General features: G+C 36.0%; 1 protein-coding gene across 4 annotated transcripts; it reads right to left on the reverse strand.

Annotated features, from left to right (window-relative positions):
- Positions 1-351: 351 nt before the first annotated feature.
- LOC105838920 (tectonin beta-propeller repeat-containing protein) lies at positions 352-23,563 on the reverse strand. 4 transcript variants are annotated; one of them, XM_012684852.3, is made up of 25 exons: positions 23,118-23,561; positions 22,786-23,039; positions 22,425-22,607; positions 21,897-22,049; positions 21,734-21,826; positions 21,460-21,640; positions 21,157-21,380; positions 20,324-20,524; positions 20,001-20,176; positions 19,778-19,904; positions 19,439-19,665; positions 18,701-18,835; positions 18,442-18,598; positions 18,171-18,333; positions 17,988-18,091; positions 17,771-17,913; positions 17,324-17,672; positions 12,018-12,168; positions 11,748-11,947; positions 11,386-11,595; positions 11,135-11,236; positions 10,807-10,942; positions 10,464-10,655; positions 9,924-10,081; positions 352-626 (listed from the first exon to the last, which is right to left on the reverse strand). In XM_012684852.3, exons 2-25 carry the CDS (start codon positions 23,008-23,010, stop codon positions 576-578), a joined length of 4,041 nt encoding a protein of 1,346 aa, XP_012540306.1. In that variant the 5' UTR covers positions 23,011-23,039; positions 23,118-23,561; the 3' UTR covers positions 352-575. The 4 variants fall into 4 exon arrangements, with proteins under 4 accessions (XP_012540306.1, XP_028050509.1, XP_012540304.1 ...); XM_028194708.2 differs by lacking the exon at positions 352-626 and having other exon boundaries at positions 8,649-10,081; positions 23,118-23,324; positions 23,389-23,561; XM_012684850.3 differs by lacking the exon at positions 352-626 and having other exon boundaries at positions 8,649-10,081.
- Between the last annotated feature and the right edge of the window lie 1,533 nt (positions 23,564-25,096).

A 25,096-nucleotide genomic window follows, 5' to 3' on the forward strand; every position in this document is an offset into this window, starting at 1 on the left:
ATCTTTCCGCGTGCAAATGATCAGTGCGCATCTTTCCGTGTGCAAATGATTGGTGTGCATCTTTCCGTGTGCAAATTATCGGTGCGCATTTCTTAGTGTGCAAATGAGTGGCGAACAAGTGAACGGTGTGCAAGTGAGCGGTGTGCAAATGAATGTTGTGCAACTTTTACGTGTGCAAGTGAATGGTGGTTATTTTTTCGTGTGCAAATATCCGGTGGTCAAATTTTACGTGTGCATATAATTGGTGTACATTTTTAATAAAATTTCTTTTGTGTCCAAATGCACAGTGGTCATTTGAACCGTCCGCAAAATATCGTGTCCAAAAGCACTGTGTCCATTTAAACCGTGTCCAAGTGAGTGCCACCTTATACTCATTACTGAAAAAAGTTTTCAATATAATAGTGTTACGTAATTTGCTATGTATCATGATTATTGACTAATTACTAATGTTGCATTAACATAGATGCCTTTGTCTTCATGTATGTACATGCACTAATGTTACACTTTACAAGGCAATCACAAAATTGTTATTTTATATTACTATAGTCCATATTTTAATATAATGGCAATAAAGACTATTTTGTTTTATTTACGAGTCCTCCAAGACTTACATTTTGCCAGTTTGCCTGTCAGGAATAAATCAAAATTTTTCTCATTAATATGTACATAATGAAACAATATTTAATATATTTAAAATATTTAAGAATATTTAATAGTGTAATATAAAAATAAAAAAATGCTTTTTTTAAAATTAACATAATTGTGCTCAAGTGATTATTTTTAAGGAGTATTTTAATCTCGAGCACAAAGACTTGCTTATTTTAAAAAATTTTTAAAGGAAACTACTACATATATATTATTTTACGCTTTTACACAAATATTTGTATATATTTAGTAAATATCTATAAATTTTAAAATAGTTAAATGTTTATTAGTTTTTATGTTACGTAACTTTAAAAATAAACTCATTTTTTGAGTTAATTGTCAGAATTTCTCAAAAACTAATGATTTCAATTTTTGCGTATGTTATACGTCTGTTTATCGCACAAAATAGAATTATTATGGTATCGACAAATTAACAATTTTTTTTCATGTGTTCAATCGACTTTGTTAAAAACATTTATTCTTTTTAATCGTATCATTTTAATCGCGTCATTTAAATTGAAGTATTTTTCATTTATCTCGGTTCATAGGCGTATATTTTACAAAAATTGAAGATAACAGCTTTAGTAGTTTTTAAAAAATGATGTCAGTCAACTTGAAAAATGAATTTATTTTTAAATTCAGGTAATTAAAAAACTAATAAATATTTAGCCATACAAAAATCTGTAAACATTCTACTAAATATGTGCAAGTAAATGTGTAACAATATAGAATAATATGCATAATTTTTTAAATTAATTTTTTTAATTAAAATAGGGTAATTATTTAATTTAAGGGAGGCAGCTCCGATGACCTTGACCTTAATCTATGTTATCAAGGTCACCCTTCTAAGTGACCGTCAAAAAATTTTAGCCGGTACTCGTGATTCGTTAAAAAATTATTAATAAAAAAGTTTAATAAATACGATACATAATTATTCAGTATAGGAGTACATTACACGGTTTTGCGACTTTCCACGTGTAGCGAGGTCCAGCCCCCCCCCCCTCTACTTATAGAGCAAAACGACGTCCATGCCTGTACTTTACCATAAGGGTTTGCGACTTTAGATTTGAAATTGTGGCCAAATAGCGAATTAAAATGGCGCCGGGGAACTCCTCCGGGCACTCAGAAGAATGGGCGCCAGTCGAAAGGCGCCCGGCCCGGACGGAGTCCCCGGACGGGTCCTGGCTCTGGCCTTGCGGTCCGGGTGGGACCGCCGCGTGGCGCGGCTGTACACCGCCTGCTTGCGGGTCGGCCGTTTCCCCCCGGTCTGGAAGGAAGCCAAGCTGGTCCTCCTTCCCAAAGAGGGCAAGGAGGGCGCGTCGCCCTCCGCCTACAGGCCAATTTGCCTGCTTGACGAGGCCGGCAAACTATTCGAGCGCGTGGTGGCCGGCCAAGTCAACCGTCATCTGGACGAAGATTGTCCGCAGCTCCATCGAAAGCAGTTTGGCTTCCGCGAGGGCAGATCGACAATAGACGCGATCCTGCGCGTCCGTGCCCTCGCGGGAGAGAGGGTGGAGCAGGGCGGGGTGGCGATGGGAGTCGCGTTAGATATTTCTAACGCGTTCAACACCCTGCCCTACGACCGGATACGCGGGTACTGATACATCACGAGGTGCCCGCGTATCTAAAGGAGGTCGTAGCGGACTATCTCCGCGGCAGACAGTTGGCCTACCGGGACCGGGATAGCGTACTGGTGCGGAGGGCCATGCACCGAGGTGTCCCGCAGAGATCCGTTTTGGGGCCCCTGCTGTGGAACCTCGGGTACGACGCGGTCCCGCGGACTGCCCTCCCCCTTGGCTGCGGCGTCGTGTGTTACACCGACGACACCATCGTGGTGGCCGGGGGGTCCGACTGGGGGGAGGCGAAGAGGACAGCCAAGCAGGCTACGCAGCGAATCGTGCGCGCCATCGAGGGTCTGGGCCTTGAAGTGGCGCGGAGAAAGACGGAGGCCCCGTACCACCAGACCTCCGTCAAGGGTGGTCCCCCGCCAACAGAGAAACCCTGGGTCCTTGTTGGCGACACCCCCGTCCGGATCGGGCCCTACGTTAAATACTTGGGCCTGATCTTGGACGGTTCCTGGAGCTTCGGAGAGCACTTGCGCCGGTTGGTCCCGCGTTTGAAGAGGACGGCGACCGCGCTGGGTCGCCTGCTCCCCAACGTCGGTGGCCCCGGGGTAGGGGTGCGCCGCGTGTATGAAGGGGTAGTGGGGTCTATGGCCCTGTACGGTGCGCCTGTTTGGGCCGGCGCCCTGATAGCCAAAAAGAACCAAAAAATTGTGTCGTTGCTGCATTCCGTGCAGCGGCACATGGCCATTAGGGCGGCGAGGGCGTACCGTACGACCTCCCACGCGGCGGCGACGGCCCTGTCGGGTATGCCCCCCCTGGATCTAGTCGCGAGGGCTCAGGCCCGTATTTACGAGAGAACGCGACAGATCCGGGAGGGGAGCGGGATTGTGATGGGCAGGGTTCGTCGCCTACTGAGGCTCCAGGCCCGGCGGTCCCTAATTGAGGAGTGGCGCGCGCGCCTGAACAGCCCAGGCTGCGCGGGCCAATGGACCGTCGGGGCCTTGGCCCCGGTGCTGGCGGATTGGCTGGACCAGGGTTGGGGCATCCTTCCGGATGGCACAGATGTTCACCAGGCACGGTTGCTTCGGTGATTTCCTGTGCTGAATCCGGAAGGACACGGCTTGCTGCCACCACTGCAAGGCTGAGGAGGAGGCGGACACCACGCTCCACACGCTGGCCACGTGCCCGGTGGTGATCCCCCCTCCGGACATTAAAGAGACCGGGGCAAGGCACGCACCACCCCCTCGCCGCCGGCGTCGCTGTCGCCCGCAGGAGGCAACAGGGGGCGTCCCCCGGACGACGGGGAAAGAGGAGTGACGGGGGCGCCGGCCTCGAGATAAGTGCGAGGTCGGCGCGCGAACGCGAACGGGATGTATGGTCCGGGGGAAGACTAGGGGAGATGGGACGACAGACACGGCCCTCCCTCCCCTTCCCTCGGACCATCGAAACAAAATCCGCCCGCTAGGTGGGGGGGCGGCCCGACCACTGGGCGCAAAGCTTCCTCCCCCACAACAAGCACGTAGCGGGCCGTTGGGGGGGTCGAGGTTGCTCGGGGCAACGCTCGCCCCCCTGCCTTCGACTCCCCCGCAACGCGAGTGAAATACCCGGGGGACAATCAATCGGTCCCCCCCGTCTCCCTCCCCTCCGCACGTCGCGGATTTTTGGGGAGAGAGAAGAGTGGCTGCGGGGGAGACGAGATTACGGTCTCTCCCCCTACTCCCCGGAATTTGAAGATGGCCACTGGTCCACGTTCAAAGGACCAGCCGGGCGAGCGGAGCTCTCTGGTATCTTTTGGAGACACCCGCCCCGCTCCTCCGGAGCTCATCCGCACGCGTCGTCATGGCGCGTCGGCGCATGCGGACCCAGCGGGAGTTATGCTGAACAGCGATTCCCGGTGGGTCCCCCAGATCGCGCGACCAAGACCATCCGAGGTGGGTTTAGTGGGTAGGACGGGTATTGCACGCGGTCGAGGAGGGCTTAGCCTCCCCGATCGTAAACCCGTGAGTCCCACATAACCTCCGCCTGTGAGTCATCGGCGGAAGTATGCATAAATGCAGTCCCACCTCGTATAACAAAAAAAAAGGTTAGGAAAAAATACGGGGAGGAGATGCGGGAGAAGGAGCTCCGCCCCTCCCCCGCCCACATGTTCTCTGAACCACACTTTGCAGCATATGAATTAGCAAATATGCAAATCACGCATTTCATATATTATTAAGTGATATAAAATATCCCAGATAGCAATTTGTCATCAAATTGTCGCCAATTTGACAACAAATTTGATCAAAATTTTATGCCAATACTATAACATCTGTGTCCGCATTACCTAAGCTTGTATTTTGGTGACAAAATTTGCAAACATAATGTGAGAAATTATCGGCAAAAACCGAGCAAAACTTGTTGACATAACCCGGCGACAAAGTGACGACAAACACCGAATAAACCTTTCAGCCATAATGTGAAAACAAATTGTCGGTAAAACCGAGCAAAGCTTGTTAATATAATTGACGACAAAAACCAAGCAAATCTTGCAGACATAATGTAACAACAAATTGTCAGCAAAAACCGAGCAAACCTTGTTGAAAATACGGCCACTTGAAATGGAGTGACATCTCACTTCTTATAAAAATAAATTTTTCGCTTAATAAGTAAACTATTTATTCGATTGAAGTGAACGTTTCACTTCTCTTGTAACGAATCGTTCACTCAATTAAAATAAGTAAATCATAAAAGTATTATGTGCAAGTCCTCTTCTATATCGGGCGGAAGCTAACTATTGCTTGTCTTAAGGGGCTACATACACCCAAAAATTAAAAAAAATGGATTTTGCGTTTTTTGCATATTCGCAAAGTATAAGGTCTTGAGAATATCCCTTGCAAGTTTCAAAGTGATTCCCTGAAAATTGTCGGAGATATAGCGAGAAAGATCCAAGCGCGTTCGACGATGCTGGAGCGCGATGGGCGCCTTCTAATCCTTCGCAGCAGATAGCTTACGCAAGAATATTACGCCGGCAAACTAGAATCGAAGCCTTTGATGCCGCTACATCTAGGAAGAGTTCACTGTATGGCCCTAGAGTGAATGACTCTATGTAAGCTTGAAAAAAAATTATCTACGTTTTAACCGAATGTCAAACTTTAAACGCGTTTTTTCGAAATCATGTTTTCAAAACGCGTGCCAAAAATATCCCGGAAACGGCTGAACCGATTTATTTGAAATTTGGAGAACTTAATTTATACAAAAAAAACAGTCTTTATCGGTTTTTTTAGAGCTCTTACTTTTTTTAAGTTAAAAAAACGACCAATTTTTACCCTAAAAAATCGCTTTTTTCCTTTAAACGGCCGCCATTTTGTCAAAAATCGATATTTTAAAAATCGGCCACAATAAAGACTAGATAATATCATTCAGTTTAAGAAAATTCTAGACTGGTCTGTTCCAGAGTCCTGTACGAGCTGCAATTAGCACCGCGGAGCACCTTTTTTCAACAAAGTCTTGCGACGAGGACAATATCTCCGGCATTTTTAAATATTTTTAGTTCAAATTTATTCTAAAAAATGTTCTAAGAATGTATTTTAAAGTAAAAAAAACTAAGATTAATTACATACATTACGTTTCGAAAAAAAAATCGAGAAAAAAAACCTATTTTTTACGTCTCCGGGTGCATGTAGCCCCTTAATGGTGCTGCGGTTGGTCTTTATGTAGCGCGTTGACTGCACCTTACTCCCCGAGAGAGTTAGCTGCCTGTCAACGGCGCTATGCACTAACTGGCGGACGAACGCGCGGCGTTCCTCGAAATATGTAAATTCCCTATAAATATTTCTTAACGGGACTGACCCGATTGTACACGACCCGTTTCCACACGGACCCAATTGCACACGGACCCGATTGCGCACCGATTTGTTTGCACACGGACCCGATTGGACAAGGACTCAATTGGACACAGACCCGATTGGACACGGACCCGATTGCACACGGACGATTCCACATTGCAGATAGTACATGGGTTAGCGACTTGGACAGGGTGGGTGCAGGAGGGAAGCAAAGTCTCCCTTGCACCCCGTGTGTGTGTGTGTGTGTGTGTATGTGTGTGTGTGTGTGTGTGTATGTGTGTGTGTGCACAAAGCATTTTTTGCACCACATGGATTTGCGACTATAATAGCGTTTTCTATTGAAAAAACTAGTGCAACACTGGTGCGCACTGAATGCAATTTTATTGTTCCACTGTAAAAATCAGTTCACATATTTTCAGTGTTTAATATTCTACTGACAAAATTGATGCAAAAAAATTGCACCGAGTGCAACTTTTGCTCCACCGTCTTTCGAGACGGTGGAAGGTGCCAGTGCAAATTAAATAGATGTTATGTTCGTGCTTTAAGGTATTACATTAAAGTATATGATATTACATTATTTTAGTAAACTTTATAACAATGAAATTGTTTAATTTTTAAACCTGTCTAATGATGTGTTCCACTGAACCACACTAAACCTGCACTATTATTGCGCTAGAGTTTTCATCGAAATATACCACAGCGTTGGTGCTGCACCAGTTTTCCCAGTAGAAAACGCTATAAAATATGTATAAGAAAAAAAAATATAATAAATATTTTATACGTATTTTTATGTCTGAGTTTACCAAGTATAAAAAAAATTAAGAAAAATATTTATAAAAATATTAAAAATAAATATTTATGCTATTATAATCCAAAAATATAAAAAATATTTCGAGTTTATATACCATAAATATTTTTCAGTACATTTAAAAAAATATATATATATATTGTTAATAATAATTTTTGTATTATTTCTAAATAATTTATGAAAAATGATTATATAACTTTTAAAAACGTTTTTTAAAAATAAATTTGTAAAATATTAATAAAAATTTATGCTAGATTATCTGTGCTATCTAGGTTGTTTTTGCATTATTCTGCGATGCGAAATTGTATCGTCTGCAATCGGGTCTGTGTGCAAACTGGTCGTTGCGCAATCGGGTCCGTGTACAATCGGGTCCGTGTACAATCGGGTCCGTGTGCAATCGGGTCCGTGTGCAATCGGATCCGTGTCTAATCGGGTGTGTCCAATGTATTAATACATATAGTACTAATAAATATAGTATTAATACATATAGTATTCTTTTCGGGTGCCATATCGTGGTATTCCATTTCGAATATTCCGCCACGGACAGATATATCCTAGATAACCAAGTTTGTCAAAAACAGACCTTGTAAAATCTTGCTACAATCTTGTTGACAAGAAAGTAAACTTGATGGAAATTTTATTATATTCATATAGTATTAATACATATAGTATTAATACATATAGTGTTATTTTCGGGTGCCATATCGTGGTATTCCATCTCGAATATTCCGTCACGGACAGATATATCCCAGATAGCCAAGTTTGTCGAAAACAGACCTTGTAAAATCTTGCTACAAATCTTGTTGACAAGAAAGTAAACTTGATGGAAATTTTATTATATTCAATGTCAGCAATTTGATGACAAATATACAGCAAAATTTGCTGACATAATCTGACAAGTTAATAGCAAAGACCATGCAAAATTTTAAGAAAACTTGGCAACAAATTGTCTGCAAATCTTGTTGATAAAATTCAACAACAAATTGTCGACAGAAACTGAGCAAAGTTTGTTGACGTCACTCGATGGCAAATTGTCGACAAAAAACCGAGCAAAGCTTGTTGATATACTTGACGACAAATTGACAGCAAAAACTGAATATAGCTGAACTTATTTTTAAACGCAAATATAATTATTCCGAAGAAATTGATAAATTCTTTAAAATTATGGTTTCAATGTATCTTCTTCTATATACTGCAAAGTGTGGTGCAAAGAACGTGTAGGCGGGGGAAGAGCGGAGCGCCGTATTTTTTCTTAACCTAACCTAACCCAAACGTTTTTAATTCGCTATTTGGCCACAATTTCAAATCTAAAGTCGCAAACCCTTGTGGTAAAATACACGCATAGACGTCGTTTCGCTCTATAAGCAGAAGGGAGGTGGACTTTGCTACGCGTGGAAAGTCGCAAAACCATGTACTCCTATACTGAATAATTATGTGTCGTATTTATGAAACTTTTTTGTTAATAACTTTTTAACAAATCACGAGTGCCGGCTAAAATCTTTTAAAGGTCACTCAGAAGGGTGACCTTGATAACATATGTCAAGGTCAAGATCACCAGAGCTGCCTCCCCTAAACTAAATAATTACTTTAAAAAATTAAACTTTTCCAGGTTCTAGAGCTCAAAAGACCAGCTTCTTAACCCTCCCTTTGTGCACTTATTTTCACTAACGGTCTGTACACTGACCCCTTTTTGTCCTGTCCTTTTTTTAAATATTAAATACATACAAAAAATCTGAAAAAATTCCTAATTACTTTTAAGTGACTACATTTTAAATTTCAATAGTTATTTTGATCATTTATTAAAAATTTTTTTTACAATAACAATTTAAATTTCCCGAGATTGACAAGAAATGGAATTTCGTAAAAAAATTCATAACTTAATAACAATTATTAAGAAAAATTCTTTTGAGGTTTTAAATGACTTTTCAGAAAAAAATTGTTCTATATGTGTCGATTGCAAAAAGTATAATTATTTGCATGACTAAGAATAAGGTATTTTTCGGGTAATAAGAATATAATAAAATGATTTTCACACAAATCTTTTTTTATTGTAAAAAATTATAGTATATTATTATAAAAAACTTAGGTATATACAATGTAGAATAATCAAAATTAAAGAAATAATATTGTTTTTGTGCGTAATCTAAACAGAAAATTGTCGCAAATTGGCTCGCCACATACACCAAACCACATTTTTTTAATTATCTACGGACGGATATACAGAACATTTTTTTTGTTTGTTCATTTTTGTGATTAGGATTAAAAACCTCAGTAGAGTTATCGCCATTATTTAAAATTTCTCGAATTGTATGATGCAAATAGCTTCTTGATGTTTTTATTTCTAAACGACGTTGCAAATGTGGTTTTACTAAATTGAAAGCCAAGTCTTTCAAAAAGTCACGCCGATTTAAAAATAGATTTTCTTGTCGCAAATAATATAAAATTGACGAATTTATGCCATCATGATCAAGCATGGCATAGAATATATACAAGAGAAAGTGTTTAGACGTGTCCAAGAAACCATTGTGATTAAATTGCCTTTATCGACTAAAAAAAGCAGATTATGGTTGTCAAGTAAAAACTCAAGTAAAAACATGATAAAAATAACAAAATAATTAAGAAAAATACAAAAATCAAATATTTCTTACTGTCACAAAATACTAACACGGTTTGTACATTGGGTCTTTTTGGCAACACTTGAAAAATTTATATTCTGCCGATTTAACAACAAATGCCGGATCAAAGCGTCCTTTCGGGTATGAGTACCTACTATTACTGAATTTTTTTAGAGAAGGGAGCCAAGCTTTGTTTATCACCAGCTTTGTGGCTACACAAGTGAAAAGTTTCGCTTGTTCCCTTTTAGGGTCAGTGTCTCCAGACGGAGGGTTAAGAATGAAAGTGATATCACTTTTATCAATATATAGAGAAAACTATTAATTTGTATATATACTAACGATATTACAAGTTAGTAAATAGTATATTACGATACAAGTGCAGAAGATTGGCTATTGCCCATGAGTGTGAGTGGACGCACAAGCTGAAGGCGAGTGCGACCACCCGCATGAGTGGACAATTACTTACCCCTATGCCTGTTACCCATCCGGTTCCCGCTGGATTTTCACAGGTAACACCAATTCTTCGACAAATAATGCCTGCCCCCGAAATTGCCCAAACTTGTCCTTGTTTCCTTGAAACGGATACATGTCGGAATCCTTGCTTAGCGTTTGCTACTGACATATCTACAAATGTTAACATATAATTTAATTTTAAGGGATTGGTAAGTTAATTTTTTTTTAATACATAAAGTTAAAATTTATAGTTTATAAAATTAATTTAATTACGTTAAAAGTTGTATGAATAAAAATTAATTCAGTTAAAAATTATGTTAAGATTAAATTATCTTAAATTAAAAGTTAATTGAATGAATGAAATGAATAATATGAAAAGCATTATTTATATTAGAATGTCATAAGTTGTTAAAATTAACAAAGTTAAAAATTATTAACTTTTTATTTTTAACTATTTGCTATCCAACTCTAATTTTAATCCGGATTTAAATAATAAAGGCAAGAAAGAAAAAACAAAGGAGGGAATAGGGGGAGAAGAGACTTTGTTTAATACCTATATGAATAGGATCGTTTGGCATAGCGGGTAATGTTTGCCAATGAGTTCCTTCGGGGAAAACATTAGATTGTATTTCTCGGCGTACTGATAGTCGACCCATTGTGTCTAAGGCCCATACTACATCATGTCCTACCGAAATTTGCTTTAATTGAACACCTGAAGGAGGCTCGACATTTTGCCATTGTATACCTAAATTTTTAACAAATATTCATTACTTTAAGTTATCAAATTAGTTATCATATTACAGTATCATATTGGTTTTTATTAAATACATTATATTGCTAAGACAGTAAATTATAGCTATTAAGAATGTTTTCATGATATTTTGTAAAATTCATACCAGTTGGTTTTGTAGTACTGATAGCTAGCCTCCAATAGGAAGAACCATTCTTTCCAATAGCCCAGACTTGCCCATATGGCCCGCACGAGATGCTAATTAAAGGTTGATCACTTGGTATGTGTTCCCACGAGACTCCCTATTTCATCCATAAAATGTTAAACAAATCATTTGTACAAAAAATACCATAACATACACTATATATCATAACACACGGCTACTTTGCTCATTAAAAAATTAAAATATCTATGTTTATTTTTATTGATATGTACATCTACATTACTACAAAAATATACTTGAAAAAATATTAATATAATTTAAATAGTCGTACCATTGGACAAGATTCTGAAACACCTCGTCTGAATAAAGCCTCACCATTTGTAGCGACCGCCCAGACATGAATAGGATCATCTGTGCCAGGTTTTCCAGTTGCCTATTGCAATTAACGAGAGAGAGAGAGAGAGAGAGAAAGAGAGAGAGAGAGAGAGAGAGAGAGAGAGAGAGAAAGAGAGAGAGAAGGAGAGGGGGGTTTGATATATTCCTTTTCAAACATTTAAAGATAGTAACGGTAAAAAAACATACATATAAAGAGACATCAATGAGTTTGGTATTTCCCAATTCTTGCCAAGGTCCGCTGGTTGTTAGTTGACATCTTCTAAACCATCGTCTTCTTCGAACATAATCAGTAAATTGTTTCTTGCCATGATATTGTGATGGGAAATCAGTAGCATATTGCCAACCATCTCTATCGACGCCACCAGGTGTGTGAAAATCAACGATCCAATCTGATACCTTTATAAAATATCAAAACACTATATTAATCCCAAGAATGCAAAGAATATGTCGTAATAATGTAATTTTTTAATAATTTTCCATTAATCAAAAAATTCAAGTAAGTTTCGATTTATTTCCCCAAAAAGTATACCCTTTTCGCATCCACTTACCCAATGCCAATGTATTGACAATAATTTCGTATGTTCTCGCGTACATTTGTGCCGTCCGGTGGCATCGCTCCACATGTACCGATCCGTTGGAAGTCCATGCGCAGTATATCCGGTTACTGGATTCCAACGTTGATTTTCATATACATAATAATTGTGTGTATCCACCATCGCATTTATTCCAGTATTGCTAGTTCCCAAGCCTATATATTATATGTATAGAGATAAATTAATTCAATCTCAATTAATCTAAAATCTTGTAATATTAAATACCTTTGAGAAACGTGCCTCCCCAACCACCTGTATATACCCAAGCAGTACTGTCATAACCAATGCCCCAAGTAACACCTACGGAACATGTCTCAACTTTTTTTAAATGTCCACCAATTTGTCTCCAAAACATTGTGTTGGGTTCAACAATTACCTATATAAGAGTATAATCCATTTATACATATTTTAATACACACACACACGCGCGCGCGCGCGCGCGCGCGCGCGTGTGTGTGTGTGTGTGTGTGTGTGTGTTAAAATATGTATAAATGGATGGCTATATATGTATATATTATACTACTACTACTACTAAAAAGGGGAACACTTTTTATATACTGAAAATTTAGGCTATTTTCAAGCCGCTGGAACTCAGCAAAAAATTATTGTAGAATCAAAATCCAAAAAGCGTTTTGAAGCTTGAAACTTCTTCTTTCAAACGCTTTTCTGCGATTTCAGTTATCTTTCTTTTCATCAACGTGGCACAATGATAAAGCTTGACCTATCAAAATGAAAAATTTTAATGCGAATTTGCTACACTGCATTTCGCGTGAAAAAATCATAGAAATATTTATGAATATTTTATAAATTTATTTTCAAAAAATATTTTTTAAAGATTATATAATTACATAAACCATAGAAATAATACAAAAATTATTATCAACAATATATAGAATATATTTTTAAAATGTACTGAAAAATATTTATGGTATATGAACTTTAAATATTTTTTATATTCTTTGATAACAATAGTATAAATATTTGTTTTAAATATTTTCATAAATGTTTATCATAATTTGTTTATACCTGACAAACTCGGACATAAAAATATGTACAAAATCTTTATTCATCATGTACTGCACAAAAACAGGATAATAAATGTACTATTCAATTTTTCTTAGAATATATAATTTATATAGTTAACCATCTAATTAACCATTTGAACGCTTCAAAGTATTAGTACTAAATAGAACGCAATTTCCATCAAATTATTAAAGTTATGGAAAAAGATAAATTTAACAATGAAATTAATAAGTAAATAAATTAATGCTGTTTATTTGTTTTGCAAAATTTAATTGCTTTTATGAAAAATAATATAATTGCGTCAGTTTATAACATATAGGTATATGCCCAGTAAACACGTTTTATAGCGGCAATATAACTTGGAAGTTACATGTAATGTAACATTGTTATTCTTGTAATATGTAGGTGCTATATAACATGAAAATAACCTGTTATGTAACATTTGTTATACGCAAGTAATATAACTGTTATACACCGTTTCGGCGTTACAGTTATGTAACAAAAATTGTATAATCGTAACATAACCCAATCGTATCAATGTTATTACGGAACGATGCAAAAGTGAAATTTAATATATAAATAAATTATAAATTATAAATTATTTATAAGATCGATTTAATAATCCGTATATCTGCTGGGCTGCGTTCAAAAACATCACTCAAAATTAAGTGCCTCGATCTATATATATTCCCCGATAACCATTTCTGCTGTGACAAATGTTGGCAGATTCTGTTGCCAAAAAAGCGACAAATGAGAAACATATTTTGTCATTGCAAACACTGTTAGCAAATATTCAGCAAATATTTAGCAATGTCTGTCATCAGAATACATGGCAAAATAATAGTGAACTTCGAGCAGATTTATTGAAAGTATTGATGACAGATTAAAGACAAACACCAAAGTGCAAACAATGTCAGCAAATTGCCTGTAGAAATACAACATTTGTGTGTCAAAGTACGCGACAGATTGATACCAGAAACGCAACAGATCTGTCGAAATGTCAAATTGACAATAAAAAGTGCGGCACCGTCGATAGGCGGTCTATTCTCTCGGGAGTAAAATGCAGTCAACTCGCTACATAAAGACCACTCGCAGCGCGACTAAGGTAAGCAAAAATTACCTTCCTTCGCTGCGCCTGCGGAGGAGTCCGATGTGCAGAGAACCGCCACATTATACTTTTATGATACAGAACTGGTAGTATTTTCTTTTTTTTTGGAGTGACATTTAACTACAAAAAATTTAATGAAATTAATTGCACCTAGATGATATACCTGCAATATAAAGGGAGAAAATAGGTCAATTGAGATCCCCTTATAGGAAATATTAGATGTTAAGGAGAGAGTGGGGTAAATTATTCAATCTGTTCCTTCTCAATTAATAAATCTTCCCAGGAGACTGCTTACATCGATTCTCAAATAAAATTATAACTGTGGAAATGAAAAGATTCGACAAATCTGTCGCTAATCTGTCGTCATTTATGAATACAGATCTGCTGCATATTTGGCGCAAATCTGCTGTGAGTTTACGTTGCAACATCTGTTCTCAATTTGCTGCGTGAATTTGTCATTGTATTACTAGTGACAGATCTGCTCTGGTGTTGCACCCAATTTGATATCAGGATTTGATAACAATTTTTGCTTGCAATTGGGGCGCACTCGAGGACACAGTAGGCCATGGTTTTGGCATCCTGATTCCGCAAGAAATTTTTAGCAGTCTGCTGACAATTTGGCAGCAAATGGTTAGCTGGGTTATTAATATAATATATATTAATATTATTATATACGTATCGTATTTTTGTTTAACATTCAATAAACAAGGATAACATATACTATGGCCGGTATTCATATAGTCTAATCTTATTTTAAGATCGTCTCAAGTACTGTCTTAATGCTAATACAGCTCTGTGATTGGCTGATGACATCTTAAGACAGATATTTAATAAGATGATCTTAATATATATAAGATCCGACTATGAATACCGGCCTGGCTGCGTTCCGTTTTACGCATGATATGCATAATGCATTTGTTCATCCTCGTTTAACGTTTGACAAACAACAAAAGGATGAACGATGCATCATGCGTATCATGCGTGAAACAGAACGCACCCCGTAGCTGTTATATGACGGTTAGATAACATATTATATTGCTGAGTCGGAAATTATAACTTACATGTAAATTAGATGTAACATCAGAGTAATGTAACCTGTTATATTCGGTTACATTGCTGTTATATTGCTACTATATTTCCGTGTTCACTGGGTTTCTTTCTTCACAACAGTACATTGAACTAAATAAAAACCGTAAAATATGCGATTTTTTACATCTTTGAACGCGGTTTCTTGTTAAAAAATAAAAGTAAATCTGTGAAAAAATTAATAACAGCATTTAAAAGTGCAAACTTTCAGGTTTCGTTTCCAACGCTTTTTTGCTGAGCGCTGTACGTTGATCTGTTCACGAGTAACAAGCGATGAAAGTCAAAATGACCAGTTTTTCTTAAAATCTTAATAACTCGGTCAAAAAAATTCGTACAGCACTCAAAATAAAACGAAAAGATCCCGCTATAGGATGCAAGTAACAGAAATTCTCTATGATTTGTTTCACGCGAGATGTAGCGCAGCAAATTCGCATTAAAAAATTTTAATATGACGGGTCAAGCTTCATCATTGTGCCACGTTGGCAAAAAAAAATATAACTAAAATTGCCAAAAAGCGTTTAAAAGAAGAAGTTTCAAGCTTTAAAACGCTTTTTAGATTTTGTTTCTACGATAATTTTTCGCTGAGTTCCAGCGGTTTAAAAATAGTCTAAATTTTCGATATACAAAGTGTTCCCTATTTTTTTTTAGTAGTGTATTTATATATATACATGCATACATATAATGTATGTGTATGCATGTATAAAAATAAAATATGTATTTTATATATACAGGGTGTTCCAGATTAACCGGAGGAGCCGGCATGTACGTATTCCTCATGAAAAACTGAGTCGAAAATGTCAGTAGCAAAATCTTGAGGGATCATTAGTTTTCAAATGGTAAGCCTTTGAAACCTTCCAACCACAGGCCGTGAAGCTCGCGCTGTCAGGCGCGACGCAACTAAGCGGCCGGCTAGTCGCTTTGACGAGTATCGCTAAACGGTACCGAACGAATATAAATCTGTGAAATCTCTATTAATATTTGTTGCTGTATTCTTAAATCGAGTCCAATTTAATTGACAAAAAATATATTCAATTGTAAATTCGATAAAACGCCATTTATATCAATAAAAATTATGTGTTTCTGAAATACGTTTTATGTATAAATAAATTAATAAATAAAATCAATATTAATTAAATTATTTAATCAAATAATATTAAAAACATCAGTCGACAACATTTCCAAAACTTTTTTTCAAAAAGTTCTGTCACAAACAGTATTAAAAAACATTTACATTTGAAATTCGCATTTGATGTAAATAAATATTTCATATTTAGGAAATGAAATAAACGAAATTCCGAATTATGATATAAGAGGAAAAGGAAGTAATACTGTGAAGGCATCGACGTAAGTAAATAATAAGTATTATTATTACAAATTACATTTTGAATAATATTTTAGAAACTTTTAGAGTAGGTGTTCGAAATGGCCACCACCCATTTTAATACAAAGCTGAGCACGTCTAATCAAATTTTCTCTCGATCGTTGTATCATTTCAGGCGTAATGGTTGCAAGCGCCTCATCAATTAAAAGTTTAAAAAGTTTAAAAGTTTAATATTTTTCTAAAATATTATTCAAAATGTAATTTGTAATAATAATACTTATTATTTACTTACGTCGATGCCTTCACAGTATTACTTCCTTTTCCTCTTATATCATAATTCGGAATTTCGTTCATTTCATTTCCTAAATATGAAATATTTATTTACATCAAATGCGAATTTCAAATGTAAATGTTTTTTAATACTGTTTGTGACAGAACTTTTTGAAAAAGTTTTGGAAATGTTGTCGACTGATGTTTTTAATATTATTTAATTAAATAATTTAATTAATATTGATTTTATTTATTAATTTATTTATACATAAAACGTATTTCAGAAACACATAATTTTTATTGATATAAATGGCGTTTTATCGAATTTACAATTGAATATATTTTTTGTCAATTAAATTGGACTCGATTTAAGAATACAGCAACAAATATTAATAGAGATTTCACAGATTTATATTCGTTCGGTACCGTTTAGCGATACTCGTCAAAGTGACTAGCCGGCCGCTTAGTTGCGTCGCGCCTGACAGCGCGAGCTTCACGGCCTGTGGTTGGAAGGTTTCAAAGGCTTACCATTTGAAAACTAATGATCCCTCAAGATTTTGCTACTGACATTTTCGACTCAGTTTTTCATGAGGAATACGTACATGCCGGCTCCTCCGGTTAATCTGGAACACCCTGTATAAATACAATATTTTACGAAATCAATATTACAGGATAAGAAAAACAAAAAATATAAATGACTTAAATAATAAACATTGCACTTACAGATGTAGATTTATATGTAATACTACATAAAGTTAGCAATCCCTTGATACGTAAATGCGTAATACTGATTGGAGGTATTCGATGGCTATAAAAAGTATATTCGCTACCATTAATATAAATTTTATAACCACGTTCTTCGCAAACAATGTACAATGTAAAGTCACAGCCTGCTTTTAATGGACTATCTCCATTTCTTTCCTCATCTCCCCATTGACTATTTTGATATGTATTCCGTACAATGATATTCTCGTTGAGTCTTGGGTTAAAATGCAATGCAATATCATGACTGTCTGTCACAGTTTTTTGTTTTATGAATGTTGTAGTATAACAAACGAGATTAAAAGACAATCTAAAATAAGCAGCTATAGTTAACACAGTCTGTATAAGTTTCTCTTTCTGTTTAAAATTGGACAAAAAATGTACAGCTAATAAATTTGTCTAATTCACCTGTCAGCATCATCATGAACACATACTGTAATTCTTAGAGTACTACCACATCCAAAACCATTTTGTAATATGCTTTCAAACGGTAAATCTTTACCGACAACATCCATTTCTTGTACGTATCCGTCTTCAGATAATTGACATTCCTACATAGTAAAATTGAAGTAACATAAGGTTCTTTATGTGATTAACATATGCAATATGGACTTGTTTGTTTTACCTCTGCAATTGTGGGATCAAATACATACACATCACCTAATGCAGTTGTGGTCCAAATAGCATTTGGACCAGGTCTCCCATATATATTATTCATCTGGCAAGATACTAAAAAATAAAAAATAAAAATCTTTATATATAATCTTTTCATATGATGTACAAGTTGTCTTTACGATTATATCATTACCTGAAGTTAAATGGGCCAACCAATCTTCCATTTCCGTATCACTCGCAAATTGTAATCTAATTACTTTTGAACGATTTAATTTAGGAGTGTGAATTGCTATTCTTGGATTCCCTGGCTCACTACAGCAAACAACACATGTAATTTCCGAGACAGGAAATTGTATCTGCAATATTATTATTATTATTATTATATTGTTTTTATTATATTAATGCGTTACATATTTAGGATCATATATAAGTTTAAAATTATTTTTTATTTCTAATCAACGTACTATGCTTGTTACGCCATCTGAATTTAATATTATTAAGGTTCCAGAATCTAATGATCCAGTATCGCTGCTTATCCATTCCAGTTCAATCTTGCAATCTTCGTATAGACTGCCATTTTTAATTTTACATTTAGCATCCCCACTCTTTACCCAAGATGATCTGTATTAAACCGAGAAAAAGAGAGAGAGAGAGAGAGAGAGAGAGAGAGAATAAGAAATGTTTCATAAAAACGTAAATATCTTAGAGATTTTTTAAATTTACTTTTCAACTGCTTTTTCATACACTATTGAAGAATCAAATGGCATTTTTTTAAATCTTGTTTTCAATTCATCTAAAATGTTAATTCTCCATAATTCTCCAATTTCTCCTTGCGTCGTACCATTGCCATCAGCAACCCTATCCAATCAAAAGCATTACAAATTTACAGTTTTGACACAATTTTAAATAATTTAAATTCTAATGTTAATTTGTATAACTACCGCAGATAAAAATCTTTTGCAATAATTACATTTGCAGAAATAGAAATTATATCTTTTGTTACAAAAGAATTTTCTAATTATAATTTGTGAATCTTTGACAAATAATTTATTCAATTATTTATTAAATATTTATGATATTAAAGTAGTATTACATTTCATGCATGTTACTTCAAATTTCTTTATTTGTACAATTTCATGCTGTAATGTTTTCCTTTTGTTTTGCAATAATTTATATAATAATTACAAAATTATTTCTAAAATATAATTTGCAATTATTGTGCTAAGATGTTTCTCCATTATACTATAATTATGCAAGCATTCATTTCTAGCATCCATTTTTTAAAGATTGCTACATGGTACATAAAATAAATTTTAGAATTAATGATATTTAAAATTATATTTATAATTAAAACAATATATCATACATTACATTTAAAATAATGCTAAAATTTTTCTGTATAATTTTCTATCTGGGATGTTAACTACTATATTATAATTCAAACAGAATTGGACATTTTACCATTTTGGTGGATTTGTTGGATCAACAAAGCATGCCCCAGCTTCCACTTTATACCACAATACATCACATTCAGCCCAATATATTAGCCCTGTACTTTCATCTTCGCCATATACACCAGAGTCTCCAGTCAAATCTGGGTCAAATATACTTCCATCTGTTTCTGGATGTGCCTCAACACCTACCATGGAACCAACAGAATGAACAGGACTCCAAGCAGCAGGATTTATCTAGGATGGATAATTCATCATAAACGTAATTTTATTTTATATATGTATAAACACACACACGCACGCATGCACATACACATGTATGTCATTTTAATTCTAAAAATATCTTAACCTTGACAGTACTGTCCATTCCTTTACCCAAAACGACTATCGATTCTCCACTTTTTGTCAAAGATTCATTGGATATAGTTATACTAGCAACTTCGTTTAAATCATTTGTGTCTACAGAATTTGTAGATCTGTAATACACAACAATTATATTTACAATATTCAATTACATTGTCATTATCATGTACCATTCTGTTAGTATAATTTTTATAAACATAAACTTTTACCTATTTCTCTCTTCATTTAGATATATATCTTGGAAAGATATTTGAGTATTGTTTATAGATGCGCCATCACTACTACGTTGCCACAATTTTAAAGACGTAGGTGTTGGCGCTGAGCGTGATTGTTCTTCCCACTCTCTAATCAATGTTGTACCTTCACTAGTACTGTGAGGGCGATTCTGAAGACACATTCAAAATTCAAATAAATATAATTCACAAAGATTTTATCATTCCATTACAAGTAAGATATGTTAAGTATATATTGAGTAATTTAAATATTGAAATATTGAAATTGAATAATGGACAGTATTAATATATATTACTACCAAGGAACTCCAACTCTGATGACGTTGTTGGGGTGTGCTACAAGTATTATGTCTGTTGCTAGATGACAAACTAGTATTGCTACTTGCTCTACTTAATTGCAACGGCGCGTTTATCAATTTCCACCGTTTCCCCGTTAATTCAGAACGCGTGATACCAGAACGATAATACAAACATCGATCGTCATAGCCAATGGCCCATACCTTTGTAACACACACGTAAAATAAATAATAAAATAGTATATCTATATTCAATATAATTTTTGATTCTCTTTGTGATACGAACTAACAAGGAGATGCCATCTGCTAATTCTACTTTCGAATAAATCATAGTACATTTGAAAGAGGAAGTGAAAAGCAAAAACCATGTTTTGGCTTTTGGGTGAATGGGTCTTAGTTTTTGAGAAAAATAATTTTCATTCTTAAAATTTTTTAAATTATATTTAATAACATTATAAAAATTATTAAAATCCCCAAAAATTTTTTATTTTAAAGAATAAAGAAAATAAATTTAATTGGGATACAAACTAAAAAAAAAATTATCAACTGGTCTCGAATCCAGCTCATACGGATAGTAAAACAGTAGGCGCGCACTTAGCACCCATGGGCACCACACTTCATGCCGAGAAGCGACTTTCCATTGTGCTTACTTTACTGGCCGAAAATACACATATTTAGTGCAATTTCCTCAGAAATTAAGACCCATTCACTCAGAAGTCAAATCACAATTTTTGCTTTTCACTTCTCCTTTCGCATGCACTATGGTTCATTTAAAAGTAGAGTTAATAGATGGCGGCATCTCCTTATAAGTTTAAAAATGAATTGATAAACATTACTTGATCATTTGGAGCAACTGATACTAGTGCCATTTTGCTTAACATTTCAACCCAACCGGTTCCAGTGGCTAATTGTTCACAAACACCACTGATTTCGCCTTGAATACCTTTTCGAAACCATACTCTACCGTCATGTGTTATAGCCCATACAGCATCAGTACCGACACTAATTTGTACTAATTTCAAGTCTTTCTGTGGCGGTTCCACTTCCGACCAATCTTCACCTTTAACATACAGTTTATATAAAATTAAAATAACATTAAAAATCAGAACATAATTGGAATATGTCCCTTGTTGATTTACCTATTGGATTATCTCTCGTCACGCCTGTTCGAACTAATGCTTTCCCTACCATAAGTACAGCCCAAACAAGACCGGTTACTCCAACACTAATTTGACATACTTCATAGCCATTAGCCAATTTGATGGAACTCCATCTTTGTCCTTCAGGACAAGTTGTGCTTGTTCCAACACGAAACATGACCTAAATTGACAAACAAGTTGATGGTTAATTTAATTTTTTAATGTTGTAAAAAATTATAAAATATTTTTGAAAAAACTATAATAAAAGTTATACTCTTCCGTGAGCCGTTACTGCCCAGACTATTAAACTACCAGAATTATTTCCAGGCATTTGATTTCCACCCACTGCTATGTCAATAAAAGGTTCCTGAGAACATGTGCGAGTAATATTGTTTTGTTATTAAAAATATTTAAAAAATATCATAGCATTTATTTACCTTGGTTGGATCTTTATGTAGAGGGGCAATAGCGCACCAAGAATTCATAGCACTATATCTTCGATACCGAATCCATTTACGTCTTCTTACACAAGATTTCCACTGCTTTTTTGTGGTATATGTAGCTGGAAAATCAATTGCGTATGTCCATCCCTATCAAAATATCAGATTTTCTATGATCATAAGATTCTCTTTGATCATGGACACAACCGATAACAAATCTATACATAAATAAAATCTTATGAAAAATATAACACTTATGGAAAAAAATTAATAATTTGTTTAGTATATAATTTTATATAAATTTATGTAAAAGCAACAATAAGAAAAAATTAAATTTCCACACAATAATTGAAAATATTTAGAAATGAAAATTTTAAATTTACCTGTTCACTATTGTAATTTAAAGTTATCTTTCTTTTGAAAATGACAATTATATTTAAACGGCTCTAAAGATTCTAGAATAAAATGAAAAAAGAAAAAACAATACTGTAAAAGTTTCATAATCATTAGAAAAACTATATTTACATCATGATCTAATGGTTGACCATTTAATGTGGTTTCTATTTGCCAATCACCTTCCCACTGCCATGCCATTGATGGTAATTTCACTTTGTCTCTACTACGATCAACTGTACCATCTTGATTAGAAAAATTATATCTGTCAGTTGGTAGCAGTCTTCCAGAAAAGCCTTCCAAAGGCAACCATCGCTATGATTCATTATTAATAATTTATTATTATTACTACTAGTGCAATATTACAATAATATTATTATTATTGTAAAGTAATTGTCATTATTTATTATGGTTTACTATTGTTCTTAATCACAAAAAAAGCATATATTTATTTAATTTAATAGTCACAATGGTATATGTATTAGACATATACCTCATTCTCATAAGTTTCTTCTTTGAGCCTGATTGGTACATCCAAGCCGTGAACATGAACATAAACTTGGCGATCACCACCAATGGCCCACATAAAATGTGGTACAGCTGACAATTGTTTAAATTCAAGTCCTAAATACATAAATTCACGCCACATATTTCCCGATGTCGACAATCCAAATACCCGCCCTTCATTGTTAATAGCATACAGATATGAACTTGGCATTTTTTTATTTAAATGGATAACACATTCAACTATAAACAAAAATTTTGTTGCAATCCATGTTTCTATTTTTATAGATTATGGATTATAATTTTGCAAAATATACACACCAATAATTGACCTCTCTTTAGCGACTGCTGTTTTATTAAAAACGTTCTTCTTCTTTACCCCGCTGGATTTCTGTCTCTTCTTCTTCTTCTTTACCCAAGTGGATTTCTGTCTCTTGCGAGACAAAGTACCATTTATTCGTTTCTACCGATAGACGACAGTCGTGGGAGAGAGTTGTGCCTGGCTGTGCCCAGTTCACTCAGCTGTGCCTTTATTTATTTCATGTAATTTCTCTATTAAAAAAAAATGTTCATAGTATAAAGCATGGCTTACAATACATGGGGTGCGTTCCACTTAAGGCCGGATCTACAATAGGAGTAGTAAGCCTTATGCCATAAGAAATTGACCAATTATAATCCAATATGAGAAGAATAATCGAATATAATTGGTTAATTTGGCATAAGGCTTATTACACCTATTGGGCTGCGTTTAGATTCCCCACCCGAGTGTTTCCAGGTATCATTTTATCCTTGTTATTTACTGAATGTTAAACAAGAATAAAACTACACCTGAGGACACTCGGGTGAGGAATCTGAACGCACCCTTGGGTGCGTTCGGGGAGACGCTATTAGCGCTACCAGCATCAGTCCATCTTCATTACTCATTAAAAGTAGAACAAGGATAAACTGATGCTGATAGCGCTAATAGCGTCTCCCCGAACGCACCCCTTGTAGATTCGGGCCGCCGCAAACTCTAATGGTATATCCACACAAACTTGCATAAGCGCAGAAGCATATGCATAAGGAATTCGATTGGTCTATTTTTTTATGTAAATGCTTGTAGTAGACCAATCAATTTTCTTATGTATATGCTTATGCGCTTATGCAAGTTTGTGTGGATATACCATTACGTCCACAAACCCGTTCCACATAACGGCCGGTATTCATTAAAGACCTATAATCAAAGATGCGCCAATGGCCCCCCACCATGACTGCTATTCACCATCTTGTACCCATACGAAGACTGGATGGGGACTGGGGCCGGGGGCTGGGGTCTGGAGCTGAGTCTGGAGTAGTACAGATAGTAAACAATGCGAGCCTGCTCCAAGTTGTACGCAGCCATATAACAGATGCAAATTTAATTTTTCTTGTTCTTCCTGAGTGTATCGTCAAAATATAGTGACCCTCGAGAGTGCAGAGATTGAATTACCTTATAATTTCTGACACATATTCCTTTAATCTATACTGCTCAACACAGAGCACTCTCCTCTCTTCCTCGCCCAGCGTGAGTACGCAATGGCGGATAAACCATGCGACTGAAGTGACCAATCAAAATTGTGTTCGCCATTGGCGAATCTTTGATTATAGGTCTTTAGTATTCATAGGTCGGTATTAACTAGGTCATAGGCTTACACTGGAACCCCGCGTTAGCGTACTCCGCGTTAGCGGAAACTATCCCCTCCATATGCACTCGGCCCACATGAGTAGCGTGTGTGGGGGATAGCAATGAGCAATGCGGTCGCGTATTTCACGGAGTGGGAGTGAAACCAAGCAATAGGAGATAACCCCGCGTTAGCGGACTAAAGCCCCGAACAGTCCGCTAACACGGGGTTCCAGTGTAGTTTACATCGTCAAAACCTTAGTACGCGTATTAAGTTTGGTGCGCACCAAAGCCTTAGTACGGGCGCGTTTACATCGAATGTACTAAGCATGTACTGTGAAAAATATAATACAAATTTAATTCATGTTGATGTCTCCTACTAAGATATTTTCACACCGGTTTTTAGATTTTAGCACTGAGGTTATGCTCAATTGCTAAATTCTCTCTACAATGCGTTTTATGCGTTTACATCGACATTTGTATCACTTGGTACGCGTATCAGTTTAGTACGATACTCCTATTTGATACGCTCGTACCAAATTGATCCGGCAGCGTTTACATCGTGCGTACTAAATATTTAGTACGAATTTGATACGAATATGGTACCTGATACGCGTATCAAATGCACGATGTAAACTAAGCCATAGACCTAGTTTACACC

The sequence above is a fragment of the Monomorium pharaonis genome, chromosome 3 (genome assembly GCF_013373865.1).
Source record: "Monomorium pharaonis isolate MP-MQ-018 chromosome 3, ASM1337386v2, whole genome shotgun sequence".
NCBI classification, from domain to species: domain Eukaryota; kingdom Metazoa; phylum Arthropoda; class Insecta; order Hymenoptera; family Formicidae; genus Monomorium; species Monomorium pharaonis.

Excerpts from the sequence above, each read along its gene's own strand:
- LOC105838920 (XM_028194708.2), bottom strand. The coding sequence starts at position 23,010 with ATGCCAAGTTCATATCTGTATGCTATTAACAATGAAGGGCGGGTATTT. Across the intron at positions 18,092-18,170 it reads GTTGGCCCATTTAACTTCAG|TATCTTGCCAGATGAATAAT; the intron begins GTAATGATATAA and ends TTTATTTTTTAG. Across the intron at positions 11,596-11,747 it reads TGTCAATACATTGGCATTGG|GTATCAGATTGGATCGTTGA; the intron begins GTAAGTGGATGC and ends TATTTTATAAAG.